The 19,851-nt window shown below is 39.8% G+C and overlaps 3 protein-coding genes across 3 annotated transcripts; 1 reads left to right on the forward strand and 2 right to left on the reverse strand.

Moving 5' to 3' along the window:
• The first annotated feature begins 283 nt into the window (after positions 1 to 283).
• Positions 284 to 3,500, forward strand: micos13 (mitochondrial contact site and cristae organizing system subunit 13). Its single transcript, XM_047375111.1, has 4 exons — positions 284 to 444; positions 826 to 982; positions 2,864 to 2,921; positions 3,073 to 3,500. Exons 1-4 carry the CDS (start codon positions 416 to 418, stop codon positions 3,168 to 3,170), a joined length of 342 nt encoding a protein of 113 aa, XP_047231067.1. The 5' UTR covers positions 284 to 415; the 3' UTR covers positions 3,171 to 3,500.
• A 75-nt stretch (positions 3,501 to 3,575) lies between these two features.
• LOC124873989 (spindlin-1-like) lies at positions 3,576 to 9,477 on the reverse strand. The gene is made up of 5 exons (XM_047375105.1): positions 9,323 to 9,477; positions 8,721 to 8,762; positions 6,809 to 7,056; positions 6,485 to 6,718; positions 3,576 to 5,320 (listed from the first exon to the last, which is right to left on the reverse strand). Exons 2-5 carry the CDS (start codon positions 8,738 to 8,740, stop codon positions 5,115 to 5,117), a joined length of 708 nt encoding a protein of 235 aa, XP_047231061.1. The 5' UTR covers positions 8,741 to 8,762; positions 9,323 to 9,477; the 3' UTR covers positions 3,576 to 5,114.
• Positions 9,478 to 11,456: 1,979 nt separating this feature from the next.
• LOC124873988 (serine protease 57-like) lies at positions 11,457 to 13,352 on the reverse strand. The gene is made up of 5 exons (XM_047375104.1): positions 13,243 to 13,352; positions 12,987 to 13,140; positions 12,332 to 12,461; positions 11,958 to 12,212; positions 11,457 to 11,856 (listed from the first exon to the last, which is right to left on the reverse strand). The coding sequence occupies exons 1-5, from the start codon at positions 13,283 to 13,285 to the stop codon at positions 11,704 to 11,706; spliced, it is 735 nt and encodes a 244-aa protein (XP_047231060.1). The 5' UTR covers positions 13,286 to 13,352; the 3' UTR covers positions 11,457 to 11,703.
• Positions 13,353 to 19,851: the final 6,499 nt, after the last annotated feature.

The following is a 19,851-nucleotide window of genomic DNA, read 5'->3' on the forward strand; positions in this document are numbered from 1 at the left end:
AATAACCAACGCCACCCAAACTCCCCCCACCTTTCTCTCTCTCTCTCATTTTTTTTTTTTTGATTCAATCCCACCCCTTTTTATTTGGCCAAAAGATAAGCAGTATAAAAATGTATTTTTAAGTCAGTGTTTAAAAAAAGTAAAATTAGCGATAACGTTTTGTTCTTGAAGACGTCAACTTTACATTTATAAACATTTTTTACCTGGCAAAAAAAAAACATATATATATATATTAAAATAGATACACGACGAACGAATCTGCCGCTTTGAAATAGCGAGCAACTTTATTGACAAAACATTTGAACACACAGAGCGAGCAGGCAGCGCTTGTCCTTCACTGTTCCTGACTAGCTAGTGTTCCCCTGGAGTTGTTTAACGAAACAGCACATAAAGGGGAAACAGAAAACGGTGCACGATGGCCGCAAGGATCTGGCCTTTAGTGAAGTTAGTATTTTTTTAATTTGTCATTCAATGCTAGGTGGTTGATATGCTAAGTGGATTAGCCAGCTAGCTCGCCGAAGCTAACAGTGTCCAAGAGCTTTATAATTGTCACTTTCATGCTCTTTACAATTTCAAATAGTTGTGTGTTGGAACAGTTTTGTTTGTATGTGTACATATTGCGACGTTTGATAGACTTACAAAGTTAGACAAAGCTACTACAAAGTTACTATCATAGGGATAACCTTAAGTAGTGTACTATAGTAGCAGTAGTAGTATTACATCTTTGTTGTTTTGGGTTTGTTTGTTTCAGTGTGAGATTTTTCATTATTGCAAGGCTGCAAATTTCTGCTAACAGTACGGTTGCCTCTGGTCCTTCATTCACAGACTTGCCACCAAGGTGACTATAGCAGGGGGAGCTGTGTACGTCGCCTTTGACTCTGGCCTGTTGGGAAGCAGTGAGCAGGGCTCAGAGGCCCTGGAGAAGGCCAAAGCAGCAGTGCCACCCGCCTTAGAAGAATGGATGAAGTATTTTGGTCTGGAGGTAATGATGTTTAAATAACTTTTTTGGGCCAAAATCTTGGGTTTAGACTAATTGTAGTAAAGACTACGCACGGGCTGGTTACCAGTTTCAATGTATAAAAAGGTTTTACAAAGTTATGGTTTAAAGAGCTCTTAAATTTCCCATCATACAATTTCTACTGCCTAAGTCATTTTAATAATGGGCCAGATTAAGTAATGCTACCCTTCTCCAATTCGTTGCTGCACACTGCTGGCCAGCTAGCTAAAGAGAGGTTCTAACACTCAGAAGAAAGCCACCACCAATCATCCTAACATTGTTTTGAACCCACACTTGGCAAGCTTAGAGTGACATGTTAAGTACCCAACTGCTTGCTCTCTCCGAGCAGATTGTCCTGCTAAAACCAGCTTGGTATACCCCTCGTGTTGCTCTTAGGAGCTGAATGGCAATAAGGGATAATATCCTGTCCAATAAGTACTTAAAAACTACTACTACTACTTCTGCAGGTGCTTATTCTTTTTCTAAAGTTGCTTTAACAAAATTAAAATGGCAATAACAAATTATTCAAGTAGCAGTTGAGGTATTTGTTGACTTTCTGTTTTAAGTAAAATCTATAGAACAAGTTATAATATAAAAACTGGTATTTTTACTCAAGGTTGGCATGCTGGGAGAATTTCATACTGTCCCAGTATGGTTATTAATGATGTTAACACACAGCACGCAGATTTTAAACAAGAATGCATAACTTGACCTTATTTGTATTATGCAATAGAACATTTGTTTACTATTTTGATTGGTTCATAAACACACTGACAGGAAGTGAACGAAGGTTTGATAATCACCGCTGTATTTAAAATCAGTTGCCCATTTTAAGCACTCATGAGACTGATTTGCCAGTCGGTTTCTTTCAGCTAAAGACGTTTAAAAAAAAAAAAAAAAAGGATTAAACTTGATTTCAGTGGCAGATAGAAAGTCAGTGTCAGCTAAAACAGTTGATGGTTTTACAGGATGCACTGAAATTATTTTTACTCTTCAAATGGTAAAGAGTACAGATTCAAGAGTGGTGGAGAAACGACAAGAACGTAAGAAAATAAACCCACTGGAAGATTTAGTAGCAGTTTTTAGTAAATATGCTGTTTTTTTTTGCAGATTAATACGTTTGGTCGTTCTGCTTTTTATAGATTAGCTGATATTAACTGGTTAATTATTCACCCTATCAGCTCAGGTATCCTGCCTGTGGATGTTCACATAATAGACTTACCGCTCACAGCTTGCTAACGGTACTTTGAAAACAGCATAACTTTGATTAATGATGGGTGACCTAGAGTTTCCACGCCTTGACCTTCCAGACAGTTGGCATTGTCTTCCCTGTAAGGACGAAGAAAGTGTTAGGGTCACGAACCGGTAGAAAAAAGGAGCTCTCCATAATACATAAAAAAGTAGGCTTTTTTTATGTATGGAGGAGAGCCCCCCTACATAAAACATGGGCTTTATAATATGCAAATGACATACAAATCAAATCGTACCTTACTGCTTTAGCAGGGGTATGCAATGTATAAATAAATACTGACAGCTTTTATAGGGCCAGCCTCTCCTGGCTACGGCATCCTGCGAGGTACAAATAAGGAAAAAAAATGTATTAGAACCCACTTCACTGAAACAGACAAACACGCCTATAAATAATTTACACAATTTAAAATGCGTTTTAACTGGTTAAACCAAAGACCTCTACTTTTGTTTTTTTTTAAGAAAGATCTCAGGGTTGTTAGTTTTTTGTTACATTTTTATCTTCTAAAAGATATTTCTGAGTTTCATAATTCAGATAAATGAAGTCGTACATAAACCCACCATCTAGTGGTGCATGAAATCTGTATTATCATCCATACCCTTTTCCTCTGTCCTCAGGCTCAGCGTCCGACCATTCCTAGGATCGAGTTCTCCCCGGTTAATTCGTGGAACGCTGGTAAGAACTGAACAGAAACCAGGGGTCATGGGTTTGTGCTTATGAGTGCTTGATTTATGTGGTTTGCTTATTATAAAGCAGCCAGTGATACCAGTTGAAATGAGACTGTTTGATTGGTTAAAACCCTGCACTGGTTTCCCTTCTATTACAGGAGTGCGGTGGACGATTTCTAGCCTTTCAGATGCCCCGACAAGAGTGTCTGAATATACAAGTCAGGGACTGGAGTACATAAAAGACCTCGTCAAGTGAACAGAACCCCCCTGGGTGACCTCACCTTATTAATGTTTGACTTTTGCACTTGATAAATGACCGTACTCCTCCAAAAGTTATGGCCCTTTCCCTCCAGAAAAGAAGACAACATGAAAGGAAACTGCAAGAAGGGCTGAATTTTATTTAAAGTGGCATATTGTGGAAGTTGTAAATAAAGCAGGGAAGCAAAATGTTAAACTGTCACCAATGTTTAGTAGAGTTGTATACCTGTTCTCAACCTGTTCCAATAATGTATCAAAGAGAATATCTGGTGTGTGTGTGTATATACAATTTCACTATTTCCAGGCAATAACACCAAATCTAAAACTGTCTGCGTCTTCAGTTTAATTTGTTCACTTGCACTAGACAAATTATGGCAATCGGTTAAAAGAACGACACCAAACAGATGTGCAAAACTCTTTATTACAACAGAATGATGACAAATTGTCATTTTGATTCTGCTACAACTTCAGAACCAGAGGACAAAACTTAAAGGAGAGTTATTTATGACTTAAGTTTGCACAACAAACACTAAAGCACAGCCAACAGTGATGCATAGTGTTATGTTTTTGAATTAAATGCAACAACAGATTTGATTCTAGCATACATCATCAGTCCCACACTTGCTTAAATGTATCTAGATTCCCAAGCACTGTTCTGGGGATGCAACCAGAGTTTTGACTCAGGAAAAAGTTACCTCAAGGATACATAAAGCTTAGTTTTTGAGAATTCAACGTTTGGATGAAGCCTGTTCTGCAAGCATGTCTTTTAAGACTACAAGGCCATTTAAAAACTTAAATCAGAGATAAGAGACTGATATATTGTGTTTCTTTTAGCTGATTATAATCTCAGCCAAACAAAAACGAGATTATAGGGAATTATACACAAAATGTACAGATTAAATACTGTCATCTGAATGCATTGCAGCATTAGATAATTTTTTTCTCTCCTTCATGCGTGTTATTTGTATAGAACAAGTATGATACCATACTATAACCACGTAAACCTTATACAGTAAAGTGCTGCACACAACATCAACAGTGAGATCACGACGGCAACGATGAAGCAGGTTACATTTGAAGAAAACAATTTTACAACAAAAAGCTAAACGTCAACATCGCAGACTGATCTGTAACTTTCCCCAAGCTGTTTATCGTTTAAACTTAATGAAATGGCATGTTTCATACAGCTGTCCAGAGAAATGGTAAGCATAATATTGCCAAATTGTGACCAGCGTGAAGGCACTTCATGTATTACTGTGCATTTAAATTAGATTATTATTTTAGCATCTCCCCTTGCAACCACAAAAGTGCTATAAAAAAAAGGATTTAAAGCATATTTAAAACCTTCCTGCACAATTCCAACAAGAAAAAGCCGGGCTACACTCACGTAATGTTAAATGTAGCCGATTAATAGAGCACAACTAGAAACGTTGCAATACTAGAGAAGAGTGCAAAGGTGCGAGAGGATATTGGCATTTAACAATATAGGGGACATATAAAGGTGACTTTGTGAGGCTGTTTTCCTAAGATGTCTTCTAGTACGAACAGCAAACTAAAACTTTGATTTCAGACACTTGATGTATAACAAGTTTAAGAATAACCTCAGAGAAAAGTGCAACTATAAGACATCCTGCTCAGCTTTCAAAGTCAGAACCACTTAAACTGATAAATGGCAATAATGTAAATGTTAAAATACTTGCACAGCCAATGAGCCATGGGTAAAGTTATACGATAAGACCATCTCCCCCTTGAAAAGAAAAACAAGCATAGCAGTGCTACTGGTCTGCTATGCATAGAAATGAATATTGCACTGGCCTCTTAACAAATAAAGCATGTCAGCTACTCCTGAACCTATCATGGCTTTCAATAATAATTTACAATGAGCAGAACAAAATCAGATGGAAAAATAGGCTTAAGACTGATATAAAAGTGTCCACTACATCTAGGGGGTTTTGACCAGATCATAGACATGAATATGAAAGTCATCATCATATTTGATATAGTACACTGAGGGCTTGGCTGGGACCTGGTAGATGACCAGGCCGGTTCTCTTCACACCCTTGTCGGTAACATACTCCACTTGTTTCCCCACCAGACTTTCTGTCTCTTCTCCCGGCTTTCTGTCTGCAGGCAACAGGTGCTTGTTTTCTGAAAGAGGAGAGTGAAATATTACGAAATGTGCTGTAAACTCACATATAAGATTACAAACTTCACCTTTACAATATTGTGACATCTTTAGAACGTTTTTCAACATACTGTCCAAAGGCAGCACATATCAGCCAGGTCAGGTCAAAAGGCATAAGAAAATCTCATACCAGTGGTCTATCTTAACTTCTTACCTCCTCTATAAGTACTAAGGTTTCCAAGTACCACCATAATGACAGACATTTTAAATCAGCAATGGGTTTACAAGTTTTTATCTATTTTAACTGTATGTTTGGTGGAAGGATTTACTTTAAGTCGTAGTCGATGGTTTCTCACCCACCTCTAGATCCAGTACAGCAGCCATGCATTAAAACACAGTCATAGATACAGGAAAAAAAAAAAACTGTTGATGGCACTTCTGAAGGTTTGTATCTCAATACACATACAGCTGATGTATTACCCTCTGCTATACAGTTTTATTTAAGGTTTCTGGTTCTGCAAAACAGAGGAAAACCTTTTTATTACAGCTTTTCCAAACACCCTAGTTTTACTTTGAACGCTTACGTTACTCCATTTCACACAGAAACACAACTGTTCCCAAAAAATCCAAAACTACCACCATCAAAACTATTAGCCCCATGATGGACAACGGCCAGCGGTCATCTGTTGTAGTTTTCAACAAGCCTCTGAGCAATACAAGCTCATTCCTCTGTAGCAAATCTCTCAGGTTTCCTTCAAAATGTTCACAAGTTCTTCTTCATGGTTTCTTCCACCTTGAGGATATTTCTGGTTCAAGATAAAGCAATAAAGCATCCCAAAAGCATAACATTTCCAACACTGTTTCACTGATTACACAACACTCCCTTCTTTACACGACCATAAGAAATGTCTCTAAGGTCAAGGAGCTGTAGTTTAATCTCATCTGACCCAAGAGCATTTCCTACAATTACTACAATTCCTAACTGGGTTAAGTCATTCAATGTCTTGGGAGTTGTTCTGGGGCTTTTAGAGATATCCGTCATGCTTTCTCTTTCTAGGTTCCTTAAAATCTTTCACTTCTTAGCTCTGCCAGGCTTGCTCTGTGCTGAGTGGCTTTTTGAAATTCTTGATTCTTCACATTCAGAAACACTGATAACTTTTAGAGCTTTCTACCCAAATTATTAGTACCTGCTTCAGGCAAAATCCTGAGGTCTCCATCTGCGTAGTCATCCCACAGCTGGTACATATAGAGAACTGGGTCCTTTTCATAAGTGATATAATACCAGTTTGTCATGACTGGAGCTCGGGATAGGACCATGCCTCTCCATTCATTCTTCTCTCCATCTTCCTTTTCAAACAAATGCTCCACTGCTTTGCCGACAAGTTCCTCTGCCCCTGGTGGAATCTTTATTTTGTTGTTTACTGCAGAGACACAGGTCAATAGGTCGCACAAAAGAAATAAAAAGATCTGAGTAGACCTTGTGAATTAGTGGGCCGTGGACACTGACTCACCGATGTTCTCTGACAGAACCTGCAGGTTGGACACTCTCTCGTCCTTGAACAGCTCAATTCCATAGACGCAGTCAAAGCCGTCGTACTTGACCATGAAGAGAGAGGGATTGACGCCGAGTCGGTCAAGTACCGTTCCCTTCCATTTGCTCTGGTTCCCCCTCTCTCGCCAGTTGTGCTGAATGCGTAATCCCAGGATGCAGTTGGGGTCCGGGGTTACCGTGTCGCTCAGTTCCCCAATGCTCCGCTTTCTGACAAACAACGTCGACAGACAGTTTTTAATGTGCTGATCATGATAATAATGATCTCTGACCGACTGATTACCGCCAGGAAGTTTTCCTCACTTCTACTGTATACTTCATGTAAAAACAAGAACATGAACTTGAGATCACATCTTAGATTTATTAGCAACTGTTTTCTTTTCTGAATATAGCTTGTCAGATAATTCAGCTAATAGGACATCATGGTCTCATTTGACCTGTTATCAGTTTAGAACTTTAGGAGTTTATTAATCTTCACCTAAAATGGTTTTATGGTCTGCTGTTTTTATAAGCAAAGTAAAATATTTAGACCATATCATAAGAAACGATTTATGCGACACCACGGTACGTTATTAGGCAGATATTAAAAATAGAAATGTATTGGAAACCATTTTATTGCCCAAGCTCTTGTGCACAAACAAGGAATTTTACTTTTTTTCCCCACACATTCAGAGGATACCGACATTTCTTATAAATACAGTCAAATGCAATAAATTATGTGTTCCAGTGAGGTTCATTTCTCAGATTAAGAGTATTTTTTTTTTAAATAGCCTTTAAGCAGGTATAAAACATACCTTTCAAAAAGCTCACATTTCTGTATTTTTTGTATTGATCTTATGTTATATTCTAATCTTAAATGTCATGTTTTCATTAGCTGTAAGCACAAAATCCTCATAATTAACAGGAATAAATGCTTGAAAACATCAGTTTGTGTGCAGTTAAACTATACGATCTGTTTCCCTTAATAAGATAAGTTACTGAAACAATTAAACTTTTCAACAATATTTTAATTTATTGACTGGGACATTATATATAAACTTTAAAAGAAACACAATAAAAGATGAAAGTCACACAATGTTATTGCTTTCAGTAAGAAAAACACAAATAGTATTCCTGCTGTTGCAAAGATAATCCAGGATAATAATGTTTCCTATAAAATTTACTTTGGTTTTATTTTTTACTTGTATCTATTGAGTTGAACTCTTATTTTCTATGGCATGGCTTTCCGTGTTTTTGACTACTAGAAATATTTCTAAACAACGTACAACCTACAATATCTCTCTTTAAAACAAAGGATACATTTATGAGCCTTCTTTCAGCCAGCTCTGTGTGGCGAAAAGCAGGGTGGGGTGGCAGGGCTATGTTAAGTTACACTCTTTAAAGCAGGAGACAACTCTGGCAAACTCCAATATCTTATCTGACATCCCATTGAAAGGAAAATAAATCATAGTGGAGGTATACTGGAAATTGTTTTTAGGAGATCTGAAATCACAGTTCTTTAAAACCTTAGTATATTCTAATATCTGTAACAGGCCTTTACCTAATAGCACAATTCCACTAAAGTCCAAAACAAATGTGGCTATTCTGAATGTATTTTAAGACGTCCCTAGGACAGGTGCAAGGGAAATAGATGTTCCTACAGATTATGCCTTCATTTATAGTAGAACCACATTCACCCAATCACACAAATACTCATTCACCTATTTGCAGATCAGTAGGCAAGTTGAGGTTAAGTGCCTTGCAACAGTCGCCTTGTTTAAATTTATGTTTGCTTCATTCAAAAAAAAAAAAAAAAGATATATATATATATATAATATACACACACACACATATACATATATAAACACAGCATAGCAGCTTGTCCATTGACATACCTGCCCCTTTTCTTGGACATGCCGCTGGAAATTCAAAGGTTACTATTTGGGGGGAAAAAAAGGATAAGAGTTTAGTTTCGTGTTACTGGGAAGACCTAACAGTCAAACACAAGTTAACAGGGACATTTTTTAAATAATAATAGTAACAACAAGAAAAACTTGATGGATTGCATTTTGAACTAGAGATTGACAACTACAGCAACCAATGAGAAGGCATCATGGAGCAACTTCCTGAGAATTTATGCGGGTGACATAACTATGGAGGTCAAGAATAAAGATGAGTTAGTTCGTACATCAGTATTACAGTATGACATGCCTATGGGTGCAATATGTTTGCATTAATATCTCACAAACCCGCATGAATGTCACGAGGAAGTCGGAAAAAAAACCATATAAATACACTTGAAGTAGCTCATTCCTACTAAACTAAACGCCGCAACGTCTGTCTGGCTGTTATCAATGCAGATGTTATTGAAGGTAAGCGGAGGCGTCTAGTCAGCCATGTCTATCTGCTTACCGGGTTGTCACTGACTAAGCTAACACGCAGTAACAACAAATGGATGTTTATTAAGTGTTCTAAGTGTATAACACAGCTGAATTACCTTTAAGCAGATTTCATGTCAGTACTGTTCGGTTTACATGGCGGATAAATCTTGCCACGCGCCAACCTGCCCGCGCAAATCTCGCGAAACCTATGGAAAAATAGGAGTTAGCTCTGGCTGGTTGATCGTGGGAGGGAGGAGACTCTAGTTCCCAGCAACCCTGAGGTTACCATGACGGCAGGGAAGAACGTAAGCAAACGCGTGGGGAATTGTGGGTGTTGATGTTTTTAAGTGTAGACACGAAATAAATTCTACAAGTGAAGTTTTTTTTTTTATAGAGAGCTGTTTTATAGTTTAGCAATTACAAAATGCTTAATGCACAAAATACCGAATTATTAATAAGCGACTTGAAGGATACATTTACATGCCAAAAATGCAAAAAAAGTAAGACAAACTATTATTAATTTTTAAACTAGTGTAATGCAACGATAAAAAATGGCCGATGTGAAATCTAAAGTAATCAGAGGTTTACATTAAGCAACTTAAATTTCAGACGTTGACATGGGAATGATAATTCAAAATGCTTTACATCGAAAATTATAAAATGGTATTGAAATAAGAACAATAGATAAAATGCATCACATAATCAAAAAAAAAACATTTTTGTTTTAAATTATTATTATTGCATATCAATAAAATATGGTTCACAAAAACAGTTAGAAATTGTTTCAATTAGATCAGACTTAATTATATGGAGCACTAATTCCAGCAGAGGGCAGCAGAGGGTGAATCCATTTCTTATTTTCACCTTGTTTGGATAGAATCTAGGTCTCTTGGGTACTTCTCATCCATCTTCTTTGCACATCTCAAACACCTCACAGGCTTGTTTCTCTGTAAACAAATATTTGTTTTTATAGTGTGTATGCCTAGATCAGATATAGTAAAAGCTTTGATTAATTTGTACACTATATGTGAAAAGAGGCCCTCACGGGGCCTAGATTCTTACTAATCAGACTTCCTCTTAGTTAATTCGTGCATATTCAAGAAAACACTTTATACTGAGCACTGCCAGTATCCTACGCAGATTGCATTGATATTAGCTGTCATCTGGTATATTTGATCTCTACAGAACCACTGAATCACCAAACGTGTAATAAATATATGTTCTTTGTACTGAAGGAGAATAAACACCCTGCATTCTAATCATCTGTGCAGTTTGGTTGATCACCTGCTGCGGGTTCCTATTTTCCTGGTTAAAGCATCAATTCTAATGTCAGGGAGTAACTTTCCTGATAACCTCATTATTTAAAAGTTAACATATTTCAATAACTCAGTTCACTAAGTGAAACACATTATATTATACATATTATACATAATTATACATAATTATTATACTTAATTATATATAGTATGTGTGTACATCAATCTGTGTGTAATTACACAGACTGATGTTTTTATGTTTATTAATTATGATGATTTTCTGCTCCTACAGCTGATGAAAATATGACATTTAAGATTCGACTATTACATCAGACCAATAAAAAATATTTTTTATACAAAGAAGTGGGCTTAATAAAAGGTGTGTTTAATGTCTGGTTAATGGTTATTATTTATTGTTTTCAAAAGGTACTTGTAATTTGAGAAACGAGTCTCAGTGCAATGCATATTCCAATTTACTGGGATGTACCTGTTCAATGTTTATAATCTCAAACTAGGAAGTTCCCATAATACAGCATAAAAGGAAGAAAACCAAGTTCAAGATTACCACAAATCGAGTTCATTGTATTTCAACCCAAGAAAGGGTTTACTTTGAGAAAATGCAAATCTAAAGGTGCAAAATGATTTATTTACTAACCCAGAATATAATGATGAAGCACAGCAGATTTCCAGTGCACTGGTCTGTATTTAGATTTGTTCTCATCATGGTTTTACTTTTTGTTAAGCAGTGCATATTTAGCTACTGTTTTTGCATAAATAGTCACATTTGTAACACAAAAGAAATCAAGAGGAAGAAAAGACATTTTTATGTTAAGTATGATGTATTTTCACCTCTAGCATTCCTTAAGATGTAAACATATTCCCTTTCCTTCCTATAGTTACTTTTGAGGGTTTCTGTCTTAGATAAAAGCAACTATTGGAATATATTTACATAGAGTTTGACCTTTAATAAAAAGCTACAAAATACTTATGAAAGTATAGTTATTTAATGCTTTGCACTCATTTATTGAAATAAATTAAAATAAATTATTTTTGCACTGATTTCGGTTTTGTATGAACATTTTAATCATTCATATTCTTCTCCTTGTGATTTAATTAACATTTTCAGAAATATTGTTGGTAGAAGTTGGTAAAAACTTAACAGTGGAACAACATTTTAATTTTCACTGAGTCATTCTGGTTGAAATGTTGAACAGCTGTAAGTATCAGGTAAAACAGTTTGCCTAATTTTCATTCAACACTTTGTCAATCCATTGCCTAAAGGAGGCAACGCGTGTATAGACATCAGGAGTCCTTGGGTCTCCACATCGACGTCCAGAGAAGGAGACGACACCTGCTGAAGCTCCGTCACACACCAACGGACCTCCTGAATCCCCCTGCAGTTCAAGAGATATTAACGTTTAGGGGATTATTTAAAAATCTGACCATTATGATTTTTGTTTTTGCTGAATATTTCTTGTTTTTTGACCAGCCTCACCGAGCAGAAGCCCTGTAATCTCCTTGCCCCAATGGCACAAACCATCGATTTGGCTATGGAAACATCTCTCCATTTTTTCTGACATGTGCGTGGTGAAAGAATTGTGACATTGACCTCCTGAAGCCTGTTAGCCATCGTTCTGTTGTCCCCTATGTCTCCCCAGCCCGCTGTGATGCAGCTATTTCCCATTCTCAGGTGGCCGGACTTCAGAGAGATCAGCTGCACTTCTTTAGTAAGATTTGCCCTGCTGCTAAGCTGAGGAGGAATGAATAATAAAAACAAAAGATAATAGTGTTAGAGGTTGTGCAAATGTAAGAATATATAAAAAGAAAGACGAATTTACATATTTTAAAATCTGATACTTTTCACCTAACCTTTAACAGCATAATATCATTTGCAAGATCAGTGTAGTCAGGATGGGAAAAAGATCTGAGAACACGAAAACGCTGCGTTGCTGGCTCATTGGCCTCCAGTTTATCTGCTCCAAGCACAACTGTGAACGGTCTAGAAATCACAGAATTGCATAAATTGATGAGATTCAAGCAGTGATATCTTTTTATATAACAAGTGTTTCAGTTTTCTTTCTTTAACATCATTCATTTCTTCTTTTTTTTTTAACTCAAAGCTATATTAAACCTAAAAAAAAATTAAGAGACCAGTAATTGTACTATGTAGAGTTAAGTGTCCGAGCAGACAGACAGACAGACAGATGGATAGATGTGGAGGTATATTAATGCACCATGTGCAGAAGCAGGTGTCTGGGTAGGCTTATACATCTATACATTTCTTGTCATTTTTCATCTTGTTAAATTGATATGAACTGGCATAATATAAATTAACATAATAAATTGACATACTATAATAAATATAGTATGTCATTAACATAGTACCCCATGTTTTGTTTAATTTCTCTCCAGAATTTTTATTTCTAGATCAAATTCTTGAAAGCTTTGATTATGTATATATATTTTCTTCAGCCTCGCATTCATTTAGAATTTCTTGAATTTATAGGCAGTTAACAAAGCTTACTTGGATAAGTCGCAATGTGCTGCCGTGAGCACAAAGTCCTCTCTTATGAGCACTCCTCCGCAGATATGTCGACCTTGGATTTGCAGTGAGACCATGTATGGCCTTGAGTGAGGGACGGCATCTCTGCCACCTACAATCTGAGAGCCTTCAGCTCCTGAAATTCAAAAGAAATACCATATTTCTGCATTAAATCAGTATTTTGGTGCTGGTTGCTTCGGTCTATAGCTATTTTTGCCATAAAGGTATTGCAGCTTACCCTGGACAGCAAAGAGCAGTAGAAGTATGATGCTAAAGGCCATGGTCTCATGTGAAACCCACTCCTTGCTCTCTTAGCTTTATAACATTCAAGGACTGGAAAAAAAAAAGAAAACAGTTTCCTTATTTGGCGTCTTTGTTGCTTCAGCTTATTTGCCAACTAACTGGTAACTTTTCGGTTAGGTTGCCGACATGACAAAACACATCTTTCAAGATACCCGAAGCAGGTTTGAAAATAGGAGTTGAAAACTGAGGTAAGAGATCAGTAGTACAGAAAACCAATAGAAAGAGAAAATGCATTGTGGCTTTTTGTGGATCTTTCTTTGCTGTTTGGTTTTTAATCCTAGTTTATCTTTTTGAAAAGACATCCTGTTTTTCATCTTATTGCATCACAGTTTGGTTGAAAGCAACTTTGTGAGGAAAGAATGTGTCTCAACTTTACTTTTGCATTTAACTTCTCACCTACAAAAAATAAATGCCTATTCTGCAGCAAAACTGGAAAGCCCTTCCATTATTGTAGTTGTTTTCACTGTTCAATCAAATCAATTTAAAATACAGAACGCTTAAGAAACAAAAGCCCCTCACTTGCAGAAATTTTGCATTGAGCTATAGTGAAAGATTGCAAATGATCTTTTAGGTTGACGAAGAAGCTTATCAGAGAAGTTTGAATCACGCCGAGAGTAAATTAGGCTTTTTTAATGAACAGGAGAAAGCTGCATGTTCACAAAACAAAACCCAGATTTAAAAAAAAATACATGTCCTGTTAAGGTAGGCAGCAACAGTAAGGCCATAATTTATTCATACCTCTAATTTGAAGAGTTATATGTTTCTTTATTTAAAAAGTTACCATTCTGAAGGAAACTTTGTTTTTTTTCTACGGCATGCCTGCTGTTCATTCAGTTGAGGAAGCTGAACAGCTGTCTTTTGTTTTATCTCTTGAGACTTTTAATCTGTAAACCCCAACATTTCAGCTTACGGGCCAAGTGGTAGTGCAGAGTACCCTGCCTTCTTGGCGTCCCTGTCGGGGGTGCTGGATAGTGCCCCTCCCGGGGACTCCATTATTCTGCTGGGGGACTTCAACGCCCACGTGGGGAACGACAGTGACACCTGGAGAGGCGTGATCGGGAGGAATGGCCTCCCCGATCTGAATCCGAGTGGTGTTTTGTTATTGGACTTCTGTGCTAGTCACGGATTGTCCATAACGAACACCATGTTCAAACATAAGGGTGTCCATCAGTGCACTTGGCACCAGGACACCCTAGGCAGGAGGTCGATGATCGACTTTGTTGTCGTATCATCAGACCTTCGGCCGCATGTTTTGGACACTCGGGTGAAGAGAGGGGCTGAGCTGTCCACTGATCATCACCTGGTGGTGAGTTGGATCCGCTGGAGGAGGAGAAAGCCGGACAGACTCGGCAGGCCCAAGCGCATAGTGAGGGTCTGCTGGGAACGCCTGGCGGAGCCCTCGGCCAGGGATGTATTCAACTCCCACCTCCGGGAGAGCTTCGACCAGATCCCGGGGGATGTTGGAGACATAGAGTCCGAGTGGACCATGTTCTCTGCATCTATTGTCGATGCTGCTGCCCATAGCTGCAGCCGTAAGGTCTGCGGTGCCTGTCGTGGCGGCAATCCCAGAACCCGGTGGTGGACACCGGCAGTAAGGGATGCTGTTAAGCTGAAGAAGGAGTCCTATCGGCTGTGGTTGGCTTGTGGGACTCCTGAGGTGGCTGACGGGTACCGTGAGGCCAAGCGTGCTGCGGCCTGGGCTGTGGCAGAGGCAAAAACTCGGGCCTGGGAAGAGTTCGGTGAGGCCATGGAGAAGGACTACCGGTTGGCCTCGAAGCGATTCTGGCAAACCGTCCGGCGCCTCAGGAGGGGGAAGCAGTGCTTTGCCAACACTGTTTATAGTGGGGGCGGGAGACTGCTGACCTCGACTGAGGACATTATCGGGCGGTGGAAGGAGTACTTCGAGGATCTCCTCAATCCTGCCATCACGCATTCCGTGGTGGAAACAGAGGCTGGGGACTCGGGGTTGGATTCTTTCATCACCCAGGCTGAAGTCACCGAGGTGGTTAAAAAGCTCCGCGGTGGCAAGGCTTCGGGGGTGGATGAGATCCGCCCTGAGTACCTCAAGTGTCTGGATGTTGTAGGGCTGTCATGGTTGACACGCCTCTTCAACATTGCATGGCGGTCGGGGACAGTGCCTCTGGACTGGCAGACTGGGGTGGTGGTCCCCCTTTATAAGAAGGGGGACCGGAGGGTGTGTTCCAACTACAGGGGGATCACACTCCTCAGCCTCCCTGGTAAGGCCTACGCCAGGGTATTGGAGAGGAGAGTCCGACCGATAGTCGAACCTCGGCTTCAGGAGGAACAGTGTGGTTTTCGTCCCAGCCGTGGAACACTGGACCAGCTCTATACCCTCTACAGGGTGCTCGAGGGTTCATGGGAGTTTGCCCAACCGGTTCACATGTGTTTTGTGGACCTGGAGAAGGCATTCGACTGTGTTCCTCGTGATGCCCTGTGGGGGGTGCTCCAGGAGTATGGAATCGGGGGCCCTTTATTAGGGGCCATCCGGTCCCTGTACGAGCGGAGCAGGAGTTTGGTCCGCATTGCCGGCACTAAGTCGGACCTGTTCCCAGTGCATGTTGGACTCCGGCAGGGCTGCCCTTTGTCGCCGGTCCTGTTCATAACTTTTATGGACAGGATTTCTAGACGCAGCCAAGGGCCGGAGGGGGTCTGGTTTGGGGACCAGTGGATTTCGTCTCTTCTTTTTGCGGATGACGTGGTCCTGCTGGACCCCTCTAGCCAAGACCTACAGCATGCGCTGTGGCGGTTCGCAGCCGAGTGTGAAGCGGCTGGGATGAGGATCAGCTCCTCCAAGTCCGAGGCCATGGTACTCGACCGGAAAAGGGTGGCTTGTCCTCTTCAGGTTGGAGGGGAGTTCCTGCCTCAAGTGGAGGAGTTTAAGTATCTCGGGGTTTTGTTCACGAGTGAGGGAAGAATGGAGCGGGAGATCGACAGACGGATCGGTGCAGCTGCCACAGTAATGGGGGCGCTGTGCCGGTCCATTGTGGTGAAGAGAGAGCTGAGCCGAAAAGCAAAGCTCTCAATTTACTGGTCGGTCTACGTTCCTACCCTCACCGCACTTTCCGCTTATACCGTGGGGAGAACAAGTATTTCATACACTGCAGATTTTATAGGTTTTCTCACCTGAAAAACATGTAGAGGTCTTTAATAGTTATCATAGGTCTTCAACTGTGAGTGACAGAATCTAAAACAAAAATCCAGAAAATCACATTGTGTTATTTTTAAGTAATTAATTTGCATTCTTTTGCATGACATAAGTATTTGATACATCAGAAAAACAAAATTTAATATTTGGTACAGAAAGCTTTGTTTGCGATTACAGATATCAGACGTTTCTTGTAGTTCTTGATGAGGTTTGCACACTGCAGCAGGGATTTTGGACCACTCCTCCATACAGATCTTCTCCAGATCCTTCAGGTTTCAGTGCTGCTGCTGGGCAATGCAGACTTTCAGCTCCTTCCAAAGATTTTTGGTTGGGTTCAGGTCTGGAGACTGGCTGGGTCACTCCAGCCAGTCTCTTATGGAGCCACTCCTTAGTTGTCCTGGCTGTGTGCTTCGGGTCGTTGTCATGCTGGAAGACCCAGCCACGACCCATCTTCAATGCCCTTACTGAGGAAAGGAGGTTGTTGGCTAAGATCTCCTGATACATGGCCCCATCCATCCTCCCCTCAATACGGTGCAAGCAATCCTGTCCCCTTTGCAGAAAGCATCCCCAAAGAATGATGTTTCCACCTCCGTGTTTTATGGTAGGGATGGTGTTCTTGGGGTTGTACTCATCCTTTATCTTCCTCCAAACACAGCAAGTGGAGTTTAGATCAAAAAGCTCTATTTTTGTCTCATCAGACCACATGACCTTCTCCCATTCCTCCTCTGGATCATCTAGATGGTCACTGGCAAACTTCAGACAAGTCTGGACATGCGCTGGCTTGAGCAGGGTGGCCTTATGTGCGCTGCAGGATTTTAATCCATGGCGGCGTAGTGTGTTATTAATGGTCTTCTTTGAGAATGCGGTCCCAGCTCTCTTCAGATCATTGACTAGGTCCTGCCGTCTGGTTCTGGGCTGTTCCCTACCTTCCTCGTGATCATTGATGCCCCACGAGGTGAGATCTTGCATGGAGCCCCAGACTGAGGGAAACTGACCATCATCTTGAACTTCTTCCATTTTGTTATAATTGCACCAACAGTTGTTGCCTTCTCACCAAGCTGCTTGGCTATTTTCCTGTAGCCCATCCCAGCCTTGTGCAGGTCTACTATTTTATCCCTGATGTCCTTACACAGCTCTCTGGTCTTGGCCATTGTTGAGAGGTTGGAGTTTGTTTGTTTGATTGAGTGTGTGGACAGGTGTCTTTTATACAGATAACGAGTTCAAACAGGTGCAGTTAATATAGGTAATGAGTGGAGAACAAGAGGGCTTCTTAAAGAAGAACTAACAGGCCTGTGAGAGCTGGGATTCTTACTGGTTGTTAGGTGATCAAATACTTATTTCATGCAATAAAATGCAAATTAATTACTTAAAAATCACACAATGTGATTTTCAGGATTTTTGTTTTAGAGTCCATCACTCACAGTTGATGAGTACCTATGATAAAAATGAAAGACTTCTACATGCTTTGCAAATGGGAAAACCTGCAAAATCGGCAGTGTATCAAATACTTGTTCTCCCCAGTGTATATGTCGGTATTGCGACTTATCAGCACAAGAGGGAGTAGTAACACTGCTTGCCATTGTCTCCACACCCATATCATTCAGTTTCAATGGAGCTCATGGGATGGAGCCAAACAGTTTGACCGTGTATCAGTGTGAATTAACGTGTATTATCATGCAACTTCTTATTAATAAAGTGGAACATGAAAACTTGAAACAGGCAAGTACTGTATGGACATTGTTGAAATTAGAAAAATAAATAAAGCAACACTTTTTTTCATGGAGCTTTATATAACAAGTTCACAAGGCCCTATGGGGTATCGGCACCTGGACCTGGGAGTATAGAGTATGTATGGGGAATGTGAGTGAGTGTACGACATCCATTGTTGTTTGTTTTTACGTTGGGTGTTTATATGTGTGCGCATGAGGGTGGGAATGTGTGATTGTGACTATGTGTGCCTGTTTTTGTGTCAGGTTAGGTCTTGAACTGCTCCCTTGTGGTTGTTGTGGTAGTCCCGGCAATGGATCTCCTGGGGTTCCTGTGCTCTGGTGGGCCTTTGGATGTCTATGGCTTAGGTCTCCTCCGTATCTGTCCCAGGTCCAAGGGGGCAGGTCTGTGGCTCCTTACACGCGCTATTGCATATCTTTACGGAGAAACCTTGTGTACACAAGCCCGCTCACACTCAGACCCACAGGTATTTAGATTCAGGTGTTAACAGATGCACAAATGTTCTATATGTACCACTAAATACATCTTGCATTCATATTGCATTCATTCAAGTGCCGTGCACTTTTTGGTAAAAAGGCTGTTAATATGAATGTTTCTGCAGGTGTAGAAGCAAGCACGGTGTTATTTTTTAAATCTCTTCATCCTTCTTTTTTTCCTCCATTCTTTTCTCCTTCTCTCCCTTTTTTCCTTTTTGCCCCACCTCTCTCTCTTTCATGCTTCTGATTTTTTCCTTTTCGTTTCTGTCTCCACGTCCGTAACAACTGAAATAATCCCAAAGCAGTTTTTGATAAAGTTTCTTTTATAAATATCAAGCAGAGCAGAGTGTCCAACCTGCAGGTTCTGTCAGAGAACATCGGTGAGTCAGTGTCCACGGCCCACTAATTCACAAGGTCTACTCAGACCTTTTTATTTCTTTTGTGCGACCTGTTGACCTGTGTCTCTGCAGTAAACAACAAAATAAAGATTCCACCAGGGGCAGAGGAACTTGTCGGCAAAGCATTGAGCTTGAATGAGCAGGAGAATGAGATGGATCTGTCACAAAAGCAGCCCCATCTCAGTAAAGTGGAAGAAAATTAATGAAATCATGTTGATAATCCTAAGTGACTTAGAATAGAAAAAAGTTTGCCATGATTTAAAGTCAGACAGCGAGAAAAAATGACAGTTTGTCTTTTTTTACAGTGTATGTGCAGATCTGGATTTAAGTTTAACAGCCAGTTTTAAAAGAACCAGGTTATTCCAGGTTATTTATGTCAGTTGCCGTTTGTTTGATTGCCTGCCCAATACATAGAATTATCAACCCTTTACTACACAATAGAAAACTCTAGATGAATTTGCCTCTCCTAACTGATTAACACTTTAAAAAGCAACTGTTGTGTAACATATTTATGGTTCATAAAATGAATTCGCAACAAGGTTTCCTTTTTTTTGGGCAAAAATATTGCAAAGATTGTAATTTTTGTATCTCATAAACTCACATTTATTTAAACTTATAGCCGTGTTCATCAAGACTATGGCTTTAGGTGCACCTTTTAACCTTTTGTGGATTTTTGTGAACTTATGTGTCTCTGCTTATAAATAAAGAGAGCTTCTAGTATTTGAATGCATTTTGCTTTATTTCACGATTATGTTGCTGAACATAGGCTGACAGAG

Source organism: Girardinichthys multiradiatus, chromosome 9 (genome assembly GCF_021462225.1).
Source record: "Girardinichthys multiradiatus isolate DD_20200921_A chromosome 9, DD_fGirMul_XY1, whole genome shotgun sequence".
Lineage (NCBI taxonomy): Eukaryota > Metazoa > Chordata > Actinopteri > Cyprinodontiformes > Goodeidae > Girardinichthys > Girardinichthys multiradiatus.